The sequence below is a fragment of the Asparagus officinalis genome, chromosome 6 (genome assembly GCF_001876935.1).
Source record: "Asparagus officinalis chromosome 6, Aspof.V1, whole genome shotgun sequence".
NCBI lineage: Eukaryota > Viridiplantae > Streptophyta > Magnoliopsida > Asparagales > Asparagaceae > Asparagus > Asparagus officinalis.
Window position 1 is genome coordinate 63,904,709 of NC_033799.1, and position 24,251 is coordinate 63,928,959.

The 24,251-nt window shown below is 38.2% G+C and overlaps 1 protein-coding gene and 1 long non-coding RNA gene across 8 annotated transcripts; both read left to right on the forward strand.

The window, feature by feature from the left end:
* LOC109846391 lies at nucleotides 15,129–18,644 on the forward strand. Of its 7 annotated transcripts, none has more exons than XR_002248487.1 (7): nucleotides 15,129–15,263; nucleotides 15,373–15,583; nucleotides 16,492–16,760; nucleotides 16,876–17,333; nucleotides 17,540–17,606; nucleotides 17,778–17,840; nucleotides 18,337–18,644. It is a non-coding gene; the product is annotated as an uncharacterized LOC109846391 (long non-coding RNA). The 7 variants fall into 7 exon arrangements; XR_002248485.1 differs by having other exon boundaries at nucleotides 16,492–16,584; nucleotides 16,660–16,760; nucleotides 17,778–18,644; XR_002248481.1 differs by having other exon boundaries at nucleotides 17,778–18,644.
* On the forward strand, nucleotides 22,310–23,660 carry LOC109846247. The gene is made up of 2 exons (XM_020415469.1): nucleotides 22,310–22,923; nucleotides 23,036–23,660. Exons 1-2 carry the CDS (start codon nucleotides 22,310–22,312, stop codon nucleotides 23,658–23,660), a joined length of 1,239 nt encoding a protein of 412 aa, XP_020271058.1.

Consider the following 24,251-nt stretch of genomic DNA (forward strand, 5'->3'; position numbering starts at 1 on the left):
CCTCGGTTCCATTGAACTTTCACTAAGGGAATCACCTTACTCCTGAGTCTCTTGTCCTCTCTGGCAAGTATACAAACCGGAATCTCAATAGTAGTCAAATCCTCCTGAAGCTCAATCTCTGGTGCATCCAATACTCGCTGCTGCTCCTCATCATGCAAGTGTTTATTGAGCATAGAAACAAAGATCTAGTCTGTATGACACAGCTCCAATGCGCTCTAAAATCTGAAATGGTCCAATATATCTCGGTGCAAGCTTCCCCCGTCGCCCAAATCGCTGTACGCCTTTCATAGGCGATACCTTCAGCATGACTGAGTCTCCCACCTAAAACTCCAAGGGTCTTCGCCTCTTATCTGCAAAACTCTTCTGCCGACTTTGAGCGGCTAGAATCCGCTCCCTGATCAATGCTACTTTCTCGGTAGTCTGCCTCACTAGCTCTGGCCCAAGCATCAAGCTGTCCTCTGGCTCTGCCCAACATATCGGCGATCTACAAGGTCTCCCATACAATGCTTCATACGGGGCCATACCGATCGTCGCTTGATAACTATTGTTATAAGGATAGACTGCTGCCAAAAGAGTCCTGAAAACTCCTCCAAAAGTGCGAAGTGAACACCGAACCTCGATCCGATACAATCGTGTCTGGAACTCCATGAAGTCGAACTATCTCCCTGATAAATATCCTCGCATAGGCCTCGGCGGTATAAGTAGTCCTCACTGGAATGAAATGTGCTGACTTCGTCAACCGGTCCACAATCACCCAAACTGAATCATTCCCCTTCTTCAACTTTGGCAACCCCACAATAAAATCCATGGAAATGTCTGCCCACTTCCACTCTGGAATGGGTAAAGCTGAAGTGTCCTTGCCGGTCTCTGATGCTCTGCCTTCACCTGCTGACAGGTAAAACATCTAGCCACATAGTCTGCAACCTCTCTACGCATACCGCTCCACCAGAAATGTCTCTTCAAATCCTTGTACATCTTGGTGGTTCCTGGATGTACTGTGTACCGAGTACAGTGTACCTCATCAAATAACTCCCTCTTCAGCTCTGCACTGGTTGGCATAACTAGTCTACCCTTCATCCGCAATCCTCCATCTACTCCGATGGTCCAGTCCGCCTTAGGCTCTTTGGAAATCTCCTCCTTACGGATTTGAATCCAAGAGTCTTCCAACTGAGATCTGACAACCCTGTCACTCCAAGATAGCTGCACTGACATAGCTCCCAAGAATGCACTAGTACTACCAACCTCAGGTCTGAAGTCAAACTAGCTAAGAGTGATAAGATCCCGATGCAGCGAACACCTCAAGGACGAAACCTGATGCCGACGCTTCCTGCTTAAAGCATCTGCCACGACATTCGCCTTCCCCGGATGATACTGGATCCTCTGATTGAGTTCCTTCTGAGAAAAGAGGTACTTCAGACTCTGATGGTCTGTGAATAACTCAAACTGCACCCCATATAGGTAGTGCCTCTAAGACTTCAGTGCAAATACCACTGCTGCCAACTCCAAATCATGAGTGGGATAGTTCTGCTCATGCACCCTCAACTGCCATGAGATATAAGCTACTACCCTCTGAGTCTGCATCAATACGCCTCCTAAGCCTGCCAACGATGCATCTGTATATACGAAGAATGTCCTGTCACTGCTCGGAATAGTCAAAATCGGCGCTGTAGTCAACTTAGTCTTCAAAATATAAAAGGCCTTCTGGCACTCCATGCTCCATATGAACTGTACACCCTTCTTCGTAAGGTGTGTAATAGGCGTCGCAATCTTCGCGAAGTCCTGAATGAACTTCCTGTAATATCCAGATAAACCCAAAAAGCTGCGAATCTCTGTCACCGTCTTTGATGGCTCCCAATCAAGAACTGCTGCGACCTTAGCTAGATCCACTGCTATACCCTCCCTACTGATGACATGGCTAAGAAATCTGACTTCTGAAAGCCAAAACTCACACTTGCTGAACTTAGCATACAACTGATGCTCCTGAAGAGTCCTCAACGCTATCCGTAGATGCTCCTCGTGATCCGCCTCCGATCTCGAGTAAATGAGAATATCATCGATAAAAACGATCACGAACTGATCCAAGAAGGGACGAAAAACCCGGTTCATCAAGTCCATGAATACCGCGGGTGCATTGGTCAACCCAAATGGCATGACCAAGAACTCGAAAGAACCATATCGAGTAAGAAAGGCGGTCTTGGGAATATCCGTCTCCCGAACCCGCAGCTGATGATAGCCAGAACGAAGATCAATCTTCGAGAAATACTGCGCTCCCTGTAACTGGTCAAACAAGTCATCAATCCTAGGTAGTGGGTACCTATTCTGGATAGTGACCTTGTTCAACTCTCTATAATCTATGCATAATCTCATACTACCATCCTTCTTCTTCACGAAGAGGACCGGTGCGCCCCACGGAGAATGACTTCGGTGAATAAAACCCTGAGCTAGCAACTCATCTAACTGGGTCTGAAGCTCCCTCATCTCAGCTGGTGCCATGCGATAGGGTGCGCGGGATATCGGGGCTGTGTCTGGCTGCAACTCAATACAGAACTCTACCTCTCTCACTGGAGGCAATCCAGGTATGTCCTGAAAAGACATCCTGATACTCCGAGACAACTCTAATCTCCAATAACTCAGCACCCTGATCCCGTCGCATCGCCTCCTCGATGTACGCCAGAAATGACTCCGCAAATTGGTTGCCCTGAGAGGAGGCTACAATTATCTCGGACCCGTCGGATGCTCGCAACTTGACTGTCTTCGCAAAGCAGTCAATACTAATATGGTAGGAAGACAACCAATCCATACCAAGGATGACATCGAACTCGGACATATGCAACACTATCAAAATCAACTATGAACTCTGACTCGTCCAAACTAACGGTACACCTCCTACAAACGCTCTCCAGAAGCGATACCTCACCTAAAGGGGTGGATATTGATAAAGGGGTGTCTAGAGGCTGAGCCATGAGATGGAGTCTATCCATAAATGCATGCGAGATAAAAGAATGCGAACCTCCCGAATCAAAAAGAATACGAGCGGGAAAGGAATTCACAAAGAACGTACCCTCCACTACGGATCCGCTGGCTCCATGATCACGGGGAACTACTGCATATACCCTGCCTGTGCCTGAAGGCTGCTCTGCTACTGGAGATGGAGAATATGGGACAATCTGCCCCCGAGGAACCTCCTGAACTGCTCGAATCTGTCCCTCAGTCCTCTGAGCTGCTGGCGGTGCCTCAAGCCTGTTCTGCTGGCCCTAACCTCTGCCCTACTGGCGCTGTTGCTGCTGCTGGTTCGGACCCTTGCCCTGCTGGGCTCCTGCTGGTGCGCTACGACACTCTGATGCCTTATGCCCGACCTTGTGACAATTAAAACAAGATCCCTAAAACTTGCGTTGCTGATGCGCTCTCTGATCCTGTTGGGGTCCCCTTTTATAAGGGCCCTGATGCTGCTGCTGATGTCCAGAAAAGGGTCTCTTGTTCTTGTTCTTATCCCCACTCTGTCCTGTCTTGGTCTTCCCTTCCTTGTCTTTCTGGAACATAGTAGTCTCAATCTCCTGAGAAGTGGCAGCCTCAGCTATCTCCCTAATTGAATAAAACCTCCTCGACACGAGGTACCGTCGGAGATTAGGGCGAAGCCCTGCTAAGAACATCTGAACCTGACGCTCTCCCATCTGCCACATGCCCGTGAAATGTAGCAACTCCATGAACCGGCTCTCAAAATCTGCCACTGACATGTCCCCCTGAGTCAATCGGGACAACTCGAGCTCCTTCCCAGTCCGTGCTGTAGAAGAAATGTACTGCCCATCAAAGAAGAATATGAAGTCCTCCCAGGTGAGGGTCATCCTCTGCTCTAGGGTAAACTGAAGTCGGTACCATCTCCCGGCATCTTCCTTCAGACTGTAGAATGCCAACCTCTGCTTCTGAACTGAATCCACACTGAGTATGTCAAGTATGTTGCTCACATCCTCCTTCCATTTATGGGCTGCAAGGGGGTCTGGTGACCCCTGGAACTCTGGTGCCCTCATCTTCTGGTACCTCTCCACCATACGGAGCCAAGCCTCCTGCTCTGTGGCTCTATCTAGGACTGCTAAAGGAATGGCTGCGGGCGTGATCTCTGGGGATCTCTCTCTAACAGGAATGGCAGGTATCCCCTGCTACTGAGCTACCGGTGGTGGTGGTGTCCGTGGTGTTATATGAGTCGTCACTAACTCCTCAATGGCTGTCATCCGGGCAATAAGAGGAGCCATGATGTCCACCAAATACTGAGGAGCCTGCTGCGGCTCGGGTGGAGTCTGCTGAGGCTCGGATTGTGGCTAGCTCTCCGGGTACGAGGTCTACCGCGTCCTGCCATCTATCTCTGATCATAAGAAAATGAGAGTTTATGAGTCACAATGGACCTTTATAAATAACGTATCACATTGAAATTTTCACAACATATAGTATTCACACAAATACTTTGAATTTAGACAAGATAGTTGCCATAAAAAAAATTCTCAAATTTTGAGATATACGCATATATCGTCCTCACTCATACTAGGAACTCCTTACGGACTCTATACATGAATCCTAAGAAACTCTATCCTAGCTCCACGACTCGACACAGGATGATCCTAAGGATATTGGAACTAGAGCTCTGATACCAACTGTGACGTCCCTGGGTTCACACAAGGCTGCAGTCCAAGGTGAAACCAAGAATGTCAAATCTGCCATGCACCACACCGTGCAATAACATATTTCACCATCACAATTAACATCTATCTAGTAAAGTCAACAACAGGTGTAGGTACAAAAGCAAGTAAGAGATAATACAAGAAATACTAATGAACAGATAATAATCACATTAATATCTCATCATCCAACATACAGAGGTACATAGTCAAGGTCTGAGTAGATAAACTGGAATACTCAACAAGTCTTAAATACAAATATGTGACGAAAAGGAAATAAGGCACACAGCCTTTAAACTTCTAGAACATGACTCTCAAATGTCTAAGCAAAAATCTACTGTGGAACTCCTAAAAGAAAATATATAACCAAATAGACGGAGGAGGCTAAAATACATCCCCATCAACCTGCGACTCTCCGGGCTCCTGGCTCGTTACCTGAAAGGGGGAGGGACAACGAGCGTCAAAGCGCTAGCGAGTAACATCACAACCAACCCCAAGGGAACAGGGCTCGTTGTATAAGAAAATACAGATAATATTTAATAGATCTAAACTCATTGATCTTACTAAAGAGGGTTTTAGTAATTAGAAATTTACAACACGAAAATAGGTACGTCGAGCGAAATAATCCAAACAAGAAAACCCTCATGTATATACCTTATATCTCAAATTGTAAACCCCTAATCACCAAACCCGAGGTTCTAATACAGGAACAATAATAAAAGAAATACAACTAATCTCAGAACATAAGTGCAGTGCTATATCATAGCCTACATGAAAATCATGTTAAAATCTACATAAGTGTCATGTCAAAATCTACATAATTATCATGTCATGAACTGCTGTGAGAAAGTCATATGCAGGGTTAAGAACTATGTCCGAAACAGGAACTATATATTGTAGTTTCCAAACTCATGGAATAAGTGGCAAATGTCCAACACGAGAACTGAAATGGATTATAGTCCAACGCGAGGACTTCTATGGATGATAGTCCAACATGAGGACTTCTATGGATTATAGTCCAACACGAGGACTGTGAAATGGTGAAAAATATCACTGTGATATATAGTGAAATCTACTTATATCAATCCCTACTCAAATCAGTGTGTAAGTCCCCAATTTATACCCTCAGGTCATCTATCATGCCTAGGTAGATAGTAAGACTAAAAACCAAAGTCAGATAATCCAGGCAAACTCTCGAACATGAGTAAAATACTTAAAAATACACAAAACAGGGATTTGCAACAGGCAGTGCGGTGGTCGACCGCACCGGTTGACCGCACTCTGATACACGCCTGGCGGTCGACCGCCAGAGCATCGCGGTCGACCGGCGCGGTCGACCGCAGACGGTTTCTGCCCTTACAGCGAGCCCAGCGGTCGACCGCCCCGGTCGACCGCCAAGCGGACAGAAACCCCAAATCTGGGTTATGTCAGCTCGAAACCTGAAATAAAATTTGACATTTCTCTACGATAACAGGAGTTCTAATGTTTCAAAAATCCTACAGAAGATAAACAGCTAATCCCAAGCCTGAAATCTACATTTCCATTATTCTAAATACATGAGAAATAAATCAAAAACGTTTTAAAAACAGTAAAAATGATTTAACTCTTGTTTAGGCAAATTTCAGATCTAGATCTTTATTAAACAGAACATTGGTGAGCTTTTATAAACTAAAACCATTGATTCTTGTAATCCATATTATAGAGAACTCAATTTTATACGAAAATACCATTTGGGCTCATCAAAAACTCATAAAAAAATCAAAAGAAAGCCATAGAAAATATGGGTGAGGGATTGGGCGAGATGATACTCGCCTCAGGTGAGCAATGAATCTCTGAATCTGAAGGAGAACGTTTCCCTTCGCTGAATCCCACCAAAAACTGTTGCAAATCCTCAAGAACTTCTCCCAAATCACCAAACAAGGAGGATTAGGGTTTTAGAGAAGAGAGGGGGGCTAGGGTTACTAATTTCAGATGCCAAGAGGGTTGTCTCGGATCATTAGCCTATATACCAACTCACAAACCCGACCCGAACTCGTTTGAACCCGAACCTGAGAAAACACTCTGACCGTTGTGCGGTCGACCGATGCGGTCGACCGCCGTGGTCAACCGCACAACAGGAAGAGTGTTTCTGTTGTCTGTTGGACTATTCACCTGATTTCTCTCACATAGAAACACTTGATGGGTTCTCAAACACAGATAATTACATTCATCTGATATATATACGTATATATATGATTATTTATCATAAGAGAATTATTTATTATTAATAATTCACATATATTCATTATAGCAAATTTCGGGGTTTTACACAAAGAGAAGAAGATTTGAAGTGGAAATTTTTTTTTTATTAATTGTAACAAAAGTTACAAATTTGGATGGCCTTCTCAATTAAGAGTTACATTCCTCTCCAAATGGAGTTACAAAATTTTTCACACCTCTAACCTCTCACTCTCTACCCCTATTTATAGTAAACATCAGTGAATGAGAGCCATTGGATTTAAATCTTATCTAAAAACAACAAATTTTAGCCTTTGATTCATAACAAACTGTACGTCAGTATTAATACCAGCATCGATAGGGGTATCGATGCCGGCATCGATACCCAGTCCTCTTCTGTTGCTGTCCGAGCTTTTCTCTTATTCTTGGACTTGGGCTTTTGGGCTTTGCCATTTCTTCTTCTTTTTAGCTTTGTGCTTTTGGATAATTTGGCAATTGATTTTTCAATGGGCTTCTTTGTTTCATTTCTTTATTTATTCAAGGGGTTTTTTGTTGAGAGATGAGAGTTTGAGATTAACCTGCATTTAAAGATAAAAATAATTATTAGTGGCATATTTATTCATATAAAATAGATAATGAGGGTATAAAATTGTAACAAAATGTGATTATCAACAACTCATCCACCACATCTAATAAAATATTAGTTTCATCCACAATATCACTCAACTCATCTCATTTTATTATTTCAAATCACTCACATCATCCAATAAGATGGTGACAACTCATCTCATCTTATTAACATTTCATTTCCACTCATGTCCTCCCAAAAAACAAGGAAAACGATTTCCTTAAGTGTGAGTCACATCATCCAATAATATAATGGCAACTCATCTCATCTCATCTATTTTCTTATTTTTAAGAATGAACCAAACAAAAGAAAACAACCTATTGCAAGAAATAGGTTTCTTATAATTCATTTTCTTATTTTTTTCGCCAACCAAACAACATCAAAACAATTTTTCTTAAAAAATCACTCACATCATCCTATAACAACCAAACAACATCAAAACAATTTTTCTTAAAAAATCACTCACATCATCCTATAATAAGGTGACAACTAACATCATCTCATTCTTAAAAAATCACTCACATCATCCTATAATAAGGTGACAACTAACATCATCTCATCTCCATTTCTTTGGTTTCCTTCTTTTTTTTGGATATATCTCATAGTATATCTTATTGCTAGGATATAGCCCTTTGTTTATATTACATATTCTTACTTATAATTAGTTGTATATCTATCTTGCAAGAATATATTTGTTAATAAGTTTTAATTAGCATTTAAATCGGATTAGATTAGCATAAACCCTATTCACCTCCCTTCTAGGGGTCTTTCCTAGTGGCATTAGGGTCTAACAGTTTATATGTGATATTTGGGTGTTGTATGTGAGGGGTCGTAACGGCTTGATCCAAAGTCGTTAGAATTGAACGCAGACTAGGGTCATAACGGCTTCAGATAAAATTGAACGCAGACCAGGGTCGTAACGGCTTCTCGGATCAATTTTAACGGCTTCGGATCAGGGTCCTGTTACGGCTTCGATCTCATCTTCAAGAACCACTCGCTATCGGTGACCTCCTTGTCGGGGTCGTTGGATCCGGCGTTGGCGGGGCCGGTGATGAGGGAGTTGAATTATAAGGGATTTTCTAGATTTGTAAATGTTAACAATAACAATGGGGCGGCGCATTGCATCTAGCGGCGAGGCAAAGATGATTTTTGTTTGTTTTAAATCTATTTGCTTTAAATTTGAGTTTTGAGTTCATTGTTTGTACTGCACATTTCTATAGATTGAATCTACGAAGGAAATGGGATGATGGATTGAGATTGTAACTTAGTTATTCAAGGTTAAATGGGATGTTTGGTAACTTTCATTTGCAGTCTTTCTAATGTAAGCAACACCCAAATATCACATACAACACCCAAATGCCACGTATAAACAATAAATGTCACAAGCAACACCCAAATATCACATACAACACCCAAATATCATGTATAAACAACAAATGTCACAAGCAACACCCAAATATCACATACAATACCCAAATATCAAGTATAAATAACAAATGTCACAAGCAACACTTAATATCACATATAACACCCAAATATCACGTATAAACAACAAATATCACAAGCAACACCCAAATATCATATACAACACCCAAATGTCACGTATAAACAACAAATGTTACAAGCAACACCCAAATATCACATACAACACCCAAATATCATATACAACACCCAAATATCACAAATCAGATCTAAATATCACATATAAGGTAGAGTTGTCACATGTAAGATTGAATTGTCACATATAACATTGAAATGGACCCTTGATTTCTTTTTTTCATTTACCACAGACAATGTTTCTTTACATATTGCACAAGCTAGATGTCGTATGAAAAAAAATCATGCACATTTACAACATATGCTTAGATAAAGTAGGCAATGAGCCAGCAAGTACTACTCGTAACATCTCAGACTCTCTTTGCAATGCTTTAATATTCATTGTTTCCCTTTCCTCTAGGATCGCCTTGATGAAAATATATATATGTATGTCATAATCATATCTGTAAAAATGTCATATAACACTTAAACTGTAGCATATGTAAACAGGAATAAAAGTTACTGATAAACCGATGCCGAGACCATCGATGAGTCTTGCCAGGAGTAACATGTAGACATTGGGAGCCAGTTACTGATAAACCGATGCCGAGACCATCGATGAGTCTTGCCAGGAGTAACATGTAGACATTGGGAGCCCATAACATTAACATGCTGCCTATAAAGTAGAGAACTGATGAGATTATTAACATAGGCCGTCGACCAAGATAATCCGATGCTGGCCCTAAAAATGTTGTGACGATTATGGCTCCGATTAGGGACGTAGCTACGACTAGCCCCTCGATGGTGGGTTGAGTCTCTAATTGAAATTCCCTCTTTATGTAAAGAACAACCCCTGAAGAGGAAAAATAATAAATGAACACGCATCTGTGGACATAATTCTCACTTTTCAATTTGAGTGTAGGGATTTAATAGATAAACTGATGATTCCCTTTGAAAACAAATGTTACCAGCAATTGTAGCATTATCCCAGCCCTAAAGTAAATTACCAATTATAGCAGCAATCGCAACAAAAACTGCTCCGTTCATCTTTCTATCAAGCAATAAAAACGCTTAAATCGAGGACTTAATCAACCTGCAGAAGGCATCAAACCATGATAAGATTCAAACCTCACAAATCTCAGACCATCCGATCTACAGAAAATCAAACCCTAATTCTTAGCAAAAACAAACAAAGACCCACTAAGCAAGTACCAAAATCAATCAAAACTCATCAATCAAATAACCATAAAAATCAGATTTTGATGCCATTTCCATACCTTTCAGAAAAATCTAGGAGAACCCAGATCAAACCCTCATTGAGAACAGAGATTTCAAATGGCTGCCTTTAGCCGAGCCTATAAAAGATGTGGTCTTTTCCGCGTAACAGAGACAAAGCACAGAGCAAGATGGAAACGGCGCCTTCAGTGGCCTAATGGGAAAAACAAAAGCGAACTCAAACGAAAACAGCCCAACAAAATCGTCATGCACCAACGAGCTAGAGGAGGGCGGGTGCCACGCAGCGGCGGCGACGGCGGCGGCGGCGAGCGGGTTCTTCATCTCGTCGCAGTCGGAGGTGGTGGGGGAAGGGGAGGTCTTGGGCCAGATTAGGAGGAGGAAAGAGATTGAGTTTTTAATTGGGAAGAAGGGTAATTTGGGAATTGTTTTCTTGGACAGTGGGTTTGGGGCTTGGTTGCACCTCCTTTTCAATTTTAGAAAGTGTATATGAAATTGAAAATATGTGTAATGAGTTTGAGAAAGTGTATATGAAATGTAGGATATGCATTCATGAAGTGTTTGATGAGTGTTTTCAATTAAAATATGTATGATATAATTGAGTAATCGCTCAAATAATGCATGCATATATTCCAGGAGCGTCTAAGAAAGTGTTGGTCTGGGTACGGGTTACATGTGGGGTGTGCACACAGGGTAGGTGTAGGGTCGGATATGGCTTCAGATAGAAGTACCTAGGTAATATAGGTTGGTAATGAAAGGTTGAAATTTTTTTAACAATAAGCTTTCATGTATTTGTCTAAGGTTAGAAGAGTAAAAAAACAATGAAGCTTTGAGACCAACTCAAGCTGTTTAAGGCTTGATTTTGTTTATCTAATACTACTTTAACTTTTTTTATCTTTTTTTCTGATCAGTTATTACTACTTGACTAGAGTGTAACCACATATCATCTTAATTAAAAATTTTGGTTTGTTAAACAAGTTGTGCAACTAATTTAATATACGATTTGGGTTGGGTGACCTGTTAAATCAACAAGTTGGTTTGAGTGAATTTTATATGGCTCAGGTCAATTTGGACCGAACCCTAATTGACTCGACCCTACCTGTTTGCCACCATTACTCAAACCACAAACTTTTCAGTACTTGAGGTGTATGCCTCAATGGTGAAATCACTTTCCTTTTGAGCTTCGAGGCGATTATCCTTCAAAATGTCTCAAGATGTGTGTTGGAGCACATCTCTAAAAGCTTTTTCCGACTTTCTGAGAGGATAGAGAAAATATCGAGTTGGTGCCTATTTTTTTCAATATTATAGTTTTTTGTAATTGTATTGCATAAAAAAAAAGTATACAATATATGATTACTTTGATGGAGTTTTTCTAAGAAAACTTGAGGTTCACTATGTAACTGAGTCTGCTTCATAAATCTCAAAAGTTTAACAACTTTGAAAGTTGAAATACATGAAGTATGGGCGTTGTGGGAAAAAGACACATGAAGGGTTAAATCGAAAGGTAGCAATGGTTGATTGTACTCGTTTTCTTTCAGGCAAGCTATATTTGAAACATAAAAATATAGTTAAAAGAATATAACTTGTTACTCGTAGTCGTAGAAGAAAAGTATAAGCCTTCTAATTTATATAGGGTTATTTACCTATATAGCCCTCAAATCTTCTATATTTTCATATTTACCTCTCAAATCTTCATTTGTGTAATAACCTTCCATATCTTCAATATTGAGTTAGTATGTCCCCCCAAATATAACGGTGTTTCTAAATTAACATTGTGAGGGTCAAATGACAAAAGCTACCCCTTCCCATCATTGAAATCTGTTTCAGCATTGTTTCATTGCTTCATTGGCCAAGCTTTGTTTTAAATCTAAATTTCGGGGGGAAAAAATCTTTAAATCTATTTGTTAAATATCTTTTTTCCTCTTGTTTGTCATGTCCAACAGCTCAGAAAGGGTTCCCTTGTTCCCATTTCCTGCTAATTGAACAATTGAACATCTATCTCATACGATTCAGTGAAAACCTGAAGAAAAGAGTCAAGCAAATTCTGATAAAAAATTTCAGTTAAAAAAAACACCTTGACTACTGTTATACCAGTTTGTAAAAGTTTTGCACAAAACAGAGCATGTCTTCTTAGCTCCCCCATCAATCTAGACATGTTCGAGCATTGAACTTTCGATAGCCTAAGAGGAGTTTGAGTAGAAAAAACTATGATTGCATGACGCGGTCATTGGAAGGATTATTGAGCCAAAGATGGAAAAGAACTATGAGCAGAGTGTATTTTATTCACACTTGCATGTCTCTAGTGCTAATGATTGGTAAATCAGCTGGTCTCTAGTTATTGAGCAATGAGGCTGTAGATGTTAATGTGGCTTAGGGTACCATTTTTTGGCAGGCATTTCATTCTTGCATTTAGGACATGAGTTTGTTTTAACTTGTGTTGGAAATTGACCCATCATTAAAAAGTCTTTTTAACTTTGAAAAATGACAAGGCACAAGCTATCATCTGTAAGAATTCTCCTAAATCATTGTGCATGCTGCCAATAGAGACGAAAGGCTTTGTGAGCAATGAGGCTGTAGATGTAAATGTGGCTTAGGATTTTTTGGCAGACATTTTATTCTTGCATTTAGGACATGAGTTTGTTTTAGCTTGTGTTGGAAATTGACCCATCATTAAAAAGTCTTTTAACTTTGAAAAATGACAATGCACAAGCTATCATCTGTAAGAATTCTCCTAAATCATTGTGCATGCTGCCAATGGAGACGAAAGGCTTTGTGATTAGCTCATAACTCGGGAACAATCATTGCTCAAGCAAATAAATCCGTGTTGTAATCTTAAATTTTAAGGAAATGGCTCAATCGCAATTCTTTTCATTTGGTCAGGGAACTTTCACAGGCTTAAATTTTTGGCTTGTAAATAAATGATTATGATTTATATGGTCAAGTGAAGAGGATTCATTTAGTTAGAGCCGAATCATTTCTCACCTCTATGATGTATTTAGAGAAATATATTAAACATTTTGTGTCTGCTTACATATGTATCATATCTCATAAATACATGATATGTAGGCACATATAATAATTTAATGGTAAACATTGTTATTGAGGACTATTCTTTCTTCCATATTTAACATTTGTGTGTGTGCTTACATATCTATCATATCTCATAAATACATGATACATATGCGCTTATAATAGTTTAACAGTAAGTGTTGACTTTCTATTAATAAGTATTCGGTACATGGCTTGAATAAGTATTATTTACATGTTTTTTTGGTTAATTAGATGTTTGTGCATCTTGTTTAAAATTTAGTGGAGTTTGTGATGTAGTGCTTCCTTATAGAATAGTTTATTGCTGATCAATTACAAGACGATAAATTATGAAATCTTACTTTTTAAATATTTAGGTACAATTTCCATATTTTGTCATCATTCTACATGGATAGGTCTTGGATTGATAGACCAGCTAAAAGTAAAGGATTCATGGATGGTTTTGCTTGTTTCTTCGACTTTGCTTTTGAAAAATCAGCATGGGAGGGAAATTTTGTTGTCCATGCAGGGGTTGCTATAATCGGTAGTATAAAAATAAGATGTGATACAAGATGTTTTCAAGAAGGGTTTCTTGCAGGCTTATGGACAATGGGTTTTCCATGAGGAACGCATGTGATAGAAGATCATAACGATATTCCTTGTTCTTCAAATATAAATTGTGGAGAGGGCTCTACTCAAACCAAAAACTACACTAGCAACCAAGATAAACTACACTAGCAACCAAGATATAGGGGATTTGGTTCGTGATGCCTTTGGGATGGTAAGTGAAACAAAAGTGAATGTGTCAATGCGTGATTTGGAGGGGCATGAAGAGCCAAATATTGAGCCTCTTAGCCATGATTATAGTGATAATGATGCCCGATATCATAAGCTAATGGAGGATTGTGAGGATGAACCCTATCCAGGTTGCGCCAATTACTCCAAATTGGCTTTCATCTTGCAGTTATTACGTCTTAAACGTACATTTGGGTGGTCTGAAAAGTCATTTACCTGGTTATTGCAACTCTTGATAAGTGCATTTCCACAAATATCTTCATTTCCATCCTCCACTTAGGAAGCTAAAAGAATGATGAAGGTTTTGGAACTTGGATACGAGGAGATTAATTCTTGTCCAAGTGATTGCATGTTATATTGGGGAGAATGGGAAACTGTTGAATCTTGTAGTGCATGTGGATCTTCTCGATAGGCGTGCAATACGAGTGATAGTAGTGATCAAAATCAAGAAGCAGAAGTATAAGGGCAGAAAAAGAAGAAAAAGGCAAGAAAAGTGTTACAATATTTTTCATTAATTCCAAGATTAAAGAGGATGTATAGGTCATCTAAGACAGCTAGGGATATGGCATGGCACCATTATGATCATGTGGATGATGGGATTTTGAGGTATCCCGCAGATGCCTAAGCATGAAAAGAGTTTGATGCTCGGTATCCTGAGTTTGCCTCATGTCCTCGTAATATAAGGCTTGGTCTTGCTACTGACGGCTTCAACCCATATGGTAAATTAAGTGCCTCATCCAGTATTTGGCCAGTGATATTGTTCCCTTATAATTTGCCTCCATAGTTGTGTATGAAACAGTCATCTCTCATAATGTCAATGATAATTCCAGGCCAAAAGAGCCCAGGAAATGATATTAATGTTTGTTTGCAACCTTTGATAGCAGAGTTAAAACAATCGTGGGAAGGTGTTGATGCTTATGATGTTGTCCTCTCTTTTCAAGTGAGACAAGTCTTTTATGTAGAAGATGGGAAAGATAAAGGATGGTGCCATGTTTTTTGAAAAGAAACTCTTAAAAGCAGCCAATTAAGAGGGGGGAGGCATATTCAATAGGTTTTGCAGTGATTTGGCTAGAAAGAAACAAAAGTGTCCAATGGGGGATCACACATGGAATAACAAAGCTCTTGCCCAATTCAAGTCTGACCCTCTTGCCATAGTTTGGGTAACAATTCGTTACATGTTTTTAAAGTTGTAAATTTGTGCCAATTTAGAATTCAACACTTGTCAAACTTGTTAGTTATTGTTCTTTATTTTTGAATCTTGTGTTTTAGAACAAATTTGACAATTCCAGAAACTAACGACGTTGATGATATGGTGCTTCAACAAATTGGTTGCAAATGGAGCGATCATAAAGCCGAATTGAAAATAAAAGCTTTCAAGGGGAATCCATCACGTCAAGAAGTAGACCATAATGTGCCTCCAGGGATTTAACGTGCCGACTGGTTAAAGCTTGTTAATTACTGGTATTCTTCAGAGGGCAAGGTATATATGCAATGCTTTGTTTATTCAGAACTTTATTGCTCTAATCCTACATCCAGTAGGCTAGATTTGTCCCTTAAAATGCTCAGTTGCTAGGCTAAGACCCCTTCGATTTCATTTCGTTTCTCTCAAGTTTGTACTTTGTAGTCATAATGCATTAACATTATACTGAATCTTATGTTTAAAGTTGTTGGTTTTGGCTAATCTTTTTTTGTACATCAAATTTTCTGATTTGCAAGATCATATTGTTATCTATTTTCTTTAGCTAAATGTTTTCCAACTTAGGATGGGTACTTGTTCCTTTCAGTGTTAGAAAACCATTATTTGGCACGCATCTTGAGGCAAAGCAGAATTTTCATTAGCTTTCAGATTTTTTTTGTAGTTTTTCAATTTCAGACATGTATGAGATGTTCCAAATATCATGACTGATGACTGTGTGTTATAGTTTCTGGCTGTGTTATATAAAGTTTCTGACTACGGTGTACACACACGGTAGATACATATATAGAATTGTTTATTGTATGTCCCATATATAAATACGACATATCGAGCATAATATATGAATACCAATCTTAGATAGAAATCAGTTCATTCTAAATGCTTAGAATGTGTAAAAACTTTATAAATTGCTGGAAATTTAATAATGTCAATACATATTAGACAAATGAACACTGACAATTTTTTGAAGCAGAGGTATTTTCCTTTTCCTATTATGCAAATCTCAACATATTTATATTTAAATTTAGATGTATGCCATAGAATCTGAAATAAATGGAACATATTATATTTATACTAGAGGCCAAATATCAAGAAAGACTAGCTCAATCATAGAGGGGTGGCATCAGGTACTTGGGAAGTAGTAACACAAGTACTCATTAGGGCACAAAGATGGTAACTATTCTTTTATGCAGCTAAAATCTTCTGAGGGTCAGGATGCGGTTAAAGGTAAGATACATGTTCACAGTACTGGATCCAAGAGTTTTGCTTGAAAGAGGGATGAGAAAGTAAGATGCAACCTAATATTACTTTATAATCTTTGAACTCATATCGTTTGTTTCTTATTGCTACAATATGGGTAGGAACAGAAGAAGAAAAGAAAAATTGGAGATATAGAATTCTTCAAGATCAGTCATATGCGCAAAGATGGCACTTATGTGGATGATAAACCAAAGGGTTTGTGGTAAAGTGTAGTTCTAGGATTTGTTAATCGAATGTTTATTAACATTTATATATATGTTCATCCATCTAGCTAACATGTTTTATTACCACATGCTGATGCTTAGCAACTCCTGCAGGATCATGCTATGGATAAAATACAAGCAAAAATCGGGACTCGAATCTTGTCAGAGGACACTCTTGATTTGGAAACCCTTGTGGACTTTGAGTTAAGAGGAGAAGACAATAATGGCCATAGTAGGGGCCATGGGTTTCGATGCCCACCTTCAAAATTGAAAGGAGTAAGAGGAAAATTGCAAAAAAAAAAGGTCGTGGTTGGTCTCAATCTGTTGATGTGTCAACTGACTTAATGAAAATGTAAGATATAATTTTACAAATGGAGAACAATTATCAACAACAAATGGCGCAAATGCGAGCTGTTTATCAACAAGAAATGGCCCAAGTGCAAGTTGGATGTCAACAAGAAATGAGACAAATGAAGCAAATGCAAAATCAAATGGAGTTTTGGACAAGAATATGGAGTAATGAGGTTGAGAACTCCAATATTAGTAACAATGATATTTTTGGAAATAAACAGGTACCCTACTTAATCTATTCAATTTAAGCTTATGTTATCGTTTCTGAAGTAGACTTTGATTTTCTCTAGGAAAGACTTGAGCCTATCATTTAGATTGAAAACTGAAAGTGGGTTATATTAGGTATTGATTTGTTAGGCAATTATTATGGAGCATTTATCAACAGTTTAACTTATGAGTTTTAATATTTTATTTTCTGTATTAATAGGTTCTAAGCACCTCTAGTGGACATGGAGAGTATCAACCGATATTGGGGCACTGACATCTACAAGCTGGTCAGTTTTTTGTATGTTTGCAGCTGTGTACCTAGGATTCAGAATTATATCTAGTTCCTATTGTAGCTTGAAGTCATTTATCTTGGTTGATTGTCATTTTTTGAGACTACAGTAGTATGTAATTCACAAGTGAAGGGTGAAATAATTTGCATTTTATTTTTTGTGATGCAGGAAAAGTTAGCAGGGCATTTTTCACCTCAAGATATGGGCACACATGTGGTTGTTTTGTGACAAGTTACTGATGCTTGGGACCATCTCATTTTCATCCTAAATATCTTAATAAATCTTTCATTGCAAATAGACTCTTGGATCAGCTTAGTCCCATTTCTTGTTCCATACATAGTTTTAATACATTTGGGCCCAAGCTTGATCCCTTTTCTTTGTTATGGTAGTATCATTATTCTGGATGATCTCTAGGTGGTCGGTTTGAACTAGGGTCCCAAGTTTCATATCGTAGTTGCATGAAACTGTGAGCATTTTAGATTAGTTGAAGTTATTTGTTTTATTGTAATTGCTAAGTACAGTTGCAACTTGTAATAACAATTTGGAGTCCCATACAGTCAACGAAGTAAATTTAGATATGAGCCGAAGTTGCAACCTTTTTGAGTTGAAATGCGGTGTTTAGATTATATACTATTACCAGCATGCCTAGTTTTAAAAACACTTGGATAGTAGGCTATCTTTTTGGTGGATTTACAATTTATAATTCTATTTGTGTTTGATTTTGCAGGTAGAAAAGTTAAAGAGAAGGTAGCACAGGGAGGAGCAAAGAGCTCATGTGAGGGATGAGAGCAAAAGATGTGATGAGCTGTTCAATGAATTTTATAGGAATATTAGCTCGATTTTGTATACATATGCCATTTGATGTTTAGTAGGGAGAAACTGAGATATTTGTATGGGACATGGAATTTGAGAGGAATACTAGTTTGATTTTGTATCCATGTGTAATTTGATGTTTAGTTGGGAGAACTGAGATATTTGTATGGGACATAATAGTTGTGTATTAAATGTGAAATGAGAAAATTTTTATTTTGTAAACTATTACAATGTTTGGAGTACATATTATCATAATTGTACAGGGTGGTTAATACAGTACCAACATGGCTTTGTCAACGCTTTTGATGCAAATGTTGGCACCAAATGCCAGCGTTTGCTAGAAAATGCTAGCAAATGCCAGCGCTTGGTAGAAAATGCTGGCGAATGCCAGCGTTTGCAAACGTTAGCATGGTACTAGCATTTGCAAAATTGGCATGGTACCAGCATTTGCAAAAGAATGTCGGGATCTAATATGCACGCTTGCGATACTAGCATTTTTGTAAATGTTGTTAACTCATATACAAGGGTTTCAAAAGTGTAGAGAGATACATTTATAAATGTTGTAATGCGGCATAATTATGTACCAAAATTGCAAGTGCACAATTGATCAAGTTATAGTATAAAATATCGATCCCACGAGGAAGGTGATTTTAAGAGATTATTAGAATTGGTTCTTATGTTTTGTGCGTGACAAAAATAGGATTACAGAATAAGTGTGATTGTGATGAGTGATTGTTATGAATATATGCAAGAGACAATAAATTGAATTTTAGAGGAGAGAAGAAAGAATCAAAGAATAAATAAAATCACAAGGAAAGAAAGAAGAATGAATAAAATCAAGAAATAAAATCAAGAATGAAAAGAATATTCAAGAAAGTCAAGATGGAGGATTCAATTAAAGATATGAGAAATCTATAATTTAATCCACTAGATAATCTCAATTACAAAATACAAACTATTATCTTTTTATCATATTTCAACTTAGATTTATTAAGCATAGACTATCAAACCATTTAAGGAAAGTATAACCTATCAAATTATCATCTAAGTCAAAATTATTATTCATGATAAGAACAACAACAAGATAGTAATCCTAGAATTCATAAGCATAACCTATCAAACCATTTAAGATAAGTATAGATTATCAAATTCTTCTTCTACCAATTATTTTTCTAGTTTATTATCCTAGACATGAATATTTTAAGTGAAAGAGAATAATTCATACAATATAAAAAAAATTAGACTAGTTTCATGCAATTCTAAGATTCCTACAAGAATTTATTTCATATCTTAAGAAATAAAAGCAAGAAGAAAAATAACTAATTACAAAAAGAAAAAGAAAAAAAAATCTAAACTATGAACAAGAAATAAATCTAACTACAAAGAATTAAAATCTAAACTACAAAATAAATTGCAAAAATTAAATACAAGAAAATAAATCTACTCTACAAATTAAAGTGCAAAAAGAAATAAAAAGACAAGAAAATAAATCTACACTACAAGCATGAATATAAATCTAACTAATAAGCAATAATAAAGAAATTACTAAAAAGAAATAAAATAGAAAAATAAAAGAAAAGCAAACCTTCAAACTTTTCTTCATCTCCATCATCATCATCCAACAAAGAGAAAATGATTTGAAGTGGAGAAAAAATTATATTTATTAATTGTAACAAAAGTTACAAACTTGTAAGGCCTTCTCAATTAAGAGTAGTCCTCCTCTCCAAGTGGAGTTACAAAAGTTTTCACACCTCTAATTCCTCACTCTCTACCCCTATTTATAGTAAACATCAGTGAATGAGAGTCATTGGATTGAAATCTTATCCAAAAACAACAAATTTTAACTCTTAATTCATAACAAACTGTACGTCAGTAACAATACCAGCATCGATAGGGGTATCGATACCAGCATCGATACGGGTATCGATGCTGGCATCGATACCCAGTCCTCTCCTGTTACTGTCCGAGCTTTTCTCTTGTTCTTGGACTTGGGCTCTTGGGCTTTTGGGCTTTGTCATTTCTTCTTCTTTTTAGCTTTGGGTTTTTGGATAATTTGGCAATTGATTTTCCAATGGGCTTCTTAATTTGCTTCATTTCTTTATTTATTCAAGGGGTTTTTTTGTTGAGAGATGAGAGTTTGAGATTTATTCTTTATTAACATGCGTTTAAAGATATGGGTTTGACCTGATTTTGTCCAATACTTAGTAAGGCTTTTCCTAAAACCACTTAACTTCGGGTAAAGTTCTAATTAGGTTTCGTCGAGTTAAAATTGCAAATCATGATACGTATTAACCATAGATGCGAACATGAACTGTGTTACTCCAAGATTGGGTTGAGGGGTAAGACATGTTAGTTAATTAGGACAGCACAACTATAAATGCATATTTGTTACGAATATAATGTAACTAGTTGTATGCAGATACGTGTCTCAGGTTGCTGGTCAGTATAAGGTGAAATCATGGGTTCCACTTTTGTAAATATTGGACTTGAAAATGTTGGACAAGAATGAAAATGCATGTCATGCATGTCCAGGTGTGTCGACGTGTTGTCCTTCATATTATAGACAATAAGCACCCGAATATTGCCTCCCATTCTTAAATTTCTTGAATAAATTCTGGGTGCAAACTGAACAGTGGGTGGAGACTGTACTCTCCTGTTGTTATTTAGGTGATCTGATGTCTTCTAGGCACCTCCCTCACACTAGTAAAAAGATGGCCAGCCCCAACGGGTGTATACAACCGTTGGGGCTAGATTTATCAGCCCTAACGGGTTAAACCGTTGGGGCAAAGTGTATTTGTCAAAAAAGCCAACGGAGGAAAATTTCCCCCCATTCTTTTTCGCGAAAAAAAGAAAAAACGAAAAAAATCCCCCCCAAACCCCCGTTTGATCTCTGTCTCCCTCCCCTTCTCTCTCTCTCTCTCTCTCTCTCTCTCTCTCTCTCTCGTCAAAAAATCAGGGTTTGTTATCGGGATCTAGGGTTTTGGTGCAGTTCATGGAGTTGAGTACGCCTACGGGGCCCACGATCATGCGACGACGGGGATTTTCGCCGTCGCCACTAGCCACACCTCCGCTCCCGCGGCATCGCCGCCAACGGCCAACCTCTCTGTAACTCCTTCGATTTTTCTGGTAACTCCTTCGATTTTTCTGGTAACTCCTTCGATTTTTTCCAAAACCTATGATTTATTTTTGCATGTAACTATTGTCTGATATTTTGATTTCTGATATGGGTTTTAAATGTTTAGATAGAAAATGGGTTGTATTCTATTTTTTTTTCAACAGATCTGTTACTTTAAATTAGAGAAAAATGGTTTGATGTATCGATTTTGATTTTTTGATCTTGGTCTGGCTTTAGTAAAGTCGTAATTTGAGTGATTTCCTAATTATTGTTGAAATTAGGGTTAAAATCTGGACTGCAACGAACTGAAACAGATGATTTGGGCGTAGACACGGGGTTTAGGGTTCAGTTTTATAGAAGCCAACTTTATTTCCTTTAGATTCCAAAAGAAAGGGAAAAAGATCAAATCTTTTCTAAAGGAAGTCACTTACTAGTTACTACAGTCAGTATCCTGGGTAACATCTGAGGTAAGAACAGAGAATGCAACTCCACTTTTTGCACTTCATTTGAGGTAAAGAACAGAGAATTGTCAGTTTTACATATTTAGTCATTATGAATTGGTATTGCATTTTATGAATGATATTTACCGGTTGCAATCCATTGTAAATTAAATTAACCTGGTCTTTGTGCTTTGCAAAGTTTTGTTAAGCTAAATTTTACAATTTACTTATTTGAAACTTGTTTATCTTTATTTTGATCGTGTCACATTTTTAATGTGCTGAATTTACTTTCTAAGAAATTTTATCGCTAACTTTGACTAATTTAGGTTGGTATGACACGTGACTATATCAGAGTTAAGGATTGGATGTATGTGAATCGTGAAAAACGCACAAAGCCTGAATTCATTGAAGGAGTGGCCTCTTTCATAAATTTTGTGCGTGAACACGATAGGATCCAATATGGGATGATTCTTTGTCCGTGCAGTCATTGTGGGAATAGGCTGCATCGTAAGGAGGAAGATGTAGAACTTCACATTGTTAAGCATGGTTTTATTAAGGATTATACAATTTGGGTATATCACGGAGAAATCATAGCTCCTAATATTGCCGATAATGAAGAAGAAGACAATGAAGAAAATTTATTTCCAGAAGAGGAGATGGAGGAAATGATAGAAGTTGCTTTTGGTGACTCCGATCTTGCTGAAGATGATCATCCTTCCAGACAAGAACATGTAGATGAGTATGAGAAGTACATGAAAGATGCCAAAAGACCAATTTATGAGAATACAAAATATTCCACACTATCATGGTTCGTTCAACTTTTCCAGATTAAATGCCTAAATAAATGGAGCAACAAGTCATTTACGATGCTTCTAAAATTCCTGAAAGATTCTATGCCTCTGGGGAACAATGTGCCTCAGAGCTGGCATGAAGCTAAAAGGATAATGTCAGATCTGGGTTTGAATTGTGAGAAGATTCATGCATGTCCTAATGATTGTGTACTGTTCTGGAAAGAAAATTCTAAAATGAAAGAGTGCCCCCAACTGTGGAGTTTCTAGATATAAGAAGAAAGCACATGCTAACAAGAATGACATACCGGTCAAGGTGGTACGATACTTTCCTGTGATACAGAGGCTGCAGAGGCTCTACAAGTGTAAGAAGACAGCGGTGGCAATGACTTGGCATGACCGTGCTATTCCAAGTGAACATGGTAAAATGAGTCATCCAAGAGATTCGCCAGCATGGAAGGATTTCGACAAGTTGCACACAATATTTAGTCAAGATCCTCGTAATATTAGGCTTGGATTAGCTAGCGATGGTTTTTGCCCCTTTAGTTTTAATAGCAATCCGCACAGTTCATGGCCTATTATAATGATGATATATAATCTTTCACTGTGGTTAGCGATGAATCAATCATACTTTTTGATGCCTCTTCTTATTGATGGGTCGAGTTCACCGGGCAACAATATCGACGTCTACCTTCGACCTCTCATCGATGAGCTACAATCTTTATTCGTTGATGGTGTAGAGACATATGATGCAGACAAAGGGGAAACATTCACAATGCGTGCAGCCTTAATGTGGACAATTAATGACTTTCCTACATATGGAATGCTATCAGGTTATTCTGTACACGGTTATAAAGCATGTCCTTACTGCCATGCCGATACATCATCGACATAGTTGTCCTTTAGCAAAAAAATCTGTTATTGCGGTCATCGACGTATGTTGGAAGAAGATCATCCTTATAGGGATGATGCTGTTCACTTTGATGGTACTACAGAGCATAGAAAGGCTCCAGTCCCCCTATCCGGAAAGAACATACTTGCTCAGTGGAATGTTTACGGAAATATAACTTTCGAAAAAGTAAATGAAAGACAGGAAAGACCACAAGGATGGAACAAAAAAAGTATTTTCTTTGAATTGCCCTATTGGGAGACAAATACCGTGCGTCACAATCTGGACGTGATGCACATTGAGAAGGGAGTATCTGAGCACATACTTAACTTGCTTCTTTGTAAAGATGGAAAATCAAAAGACAACCTCCAAGCTCGGAGAGATTTGCAGCACTTCAACATTAGAAAAGAATTGCATCCTGTACCTAAAGCTGGTAATCCGAGCAAATTTGTACTCCCCAATGCCATTTATCATATGTCAAAATCAGAAGAAAAAAAAATGTTTTTAGAGGTATTACATGAGCTGAAGGTTCCCACAGGCTTTTCAAGATCATTTAATAAGAAGATAAAGACTGTGAAAGGCAAGATCGATGGGTTG

Coding starts and splice junctions, on each gene's coding strand:
- LOC109846247 (XM_020415469.1), top strand. CDS start 22,310: ATGACACGTGACTATATCAGAGTTAAGGATTGGATGTATGTGAATCGT. Junction 22,924..23,035: donor CATGAAGCTAAAAGGATAAT/GTCAGATCTGGG, acceptor TGGAGTTTCTAG/ATATAAGAAGAAAGCACATG.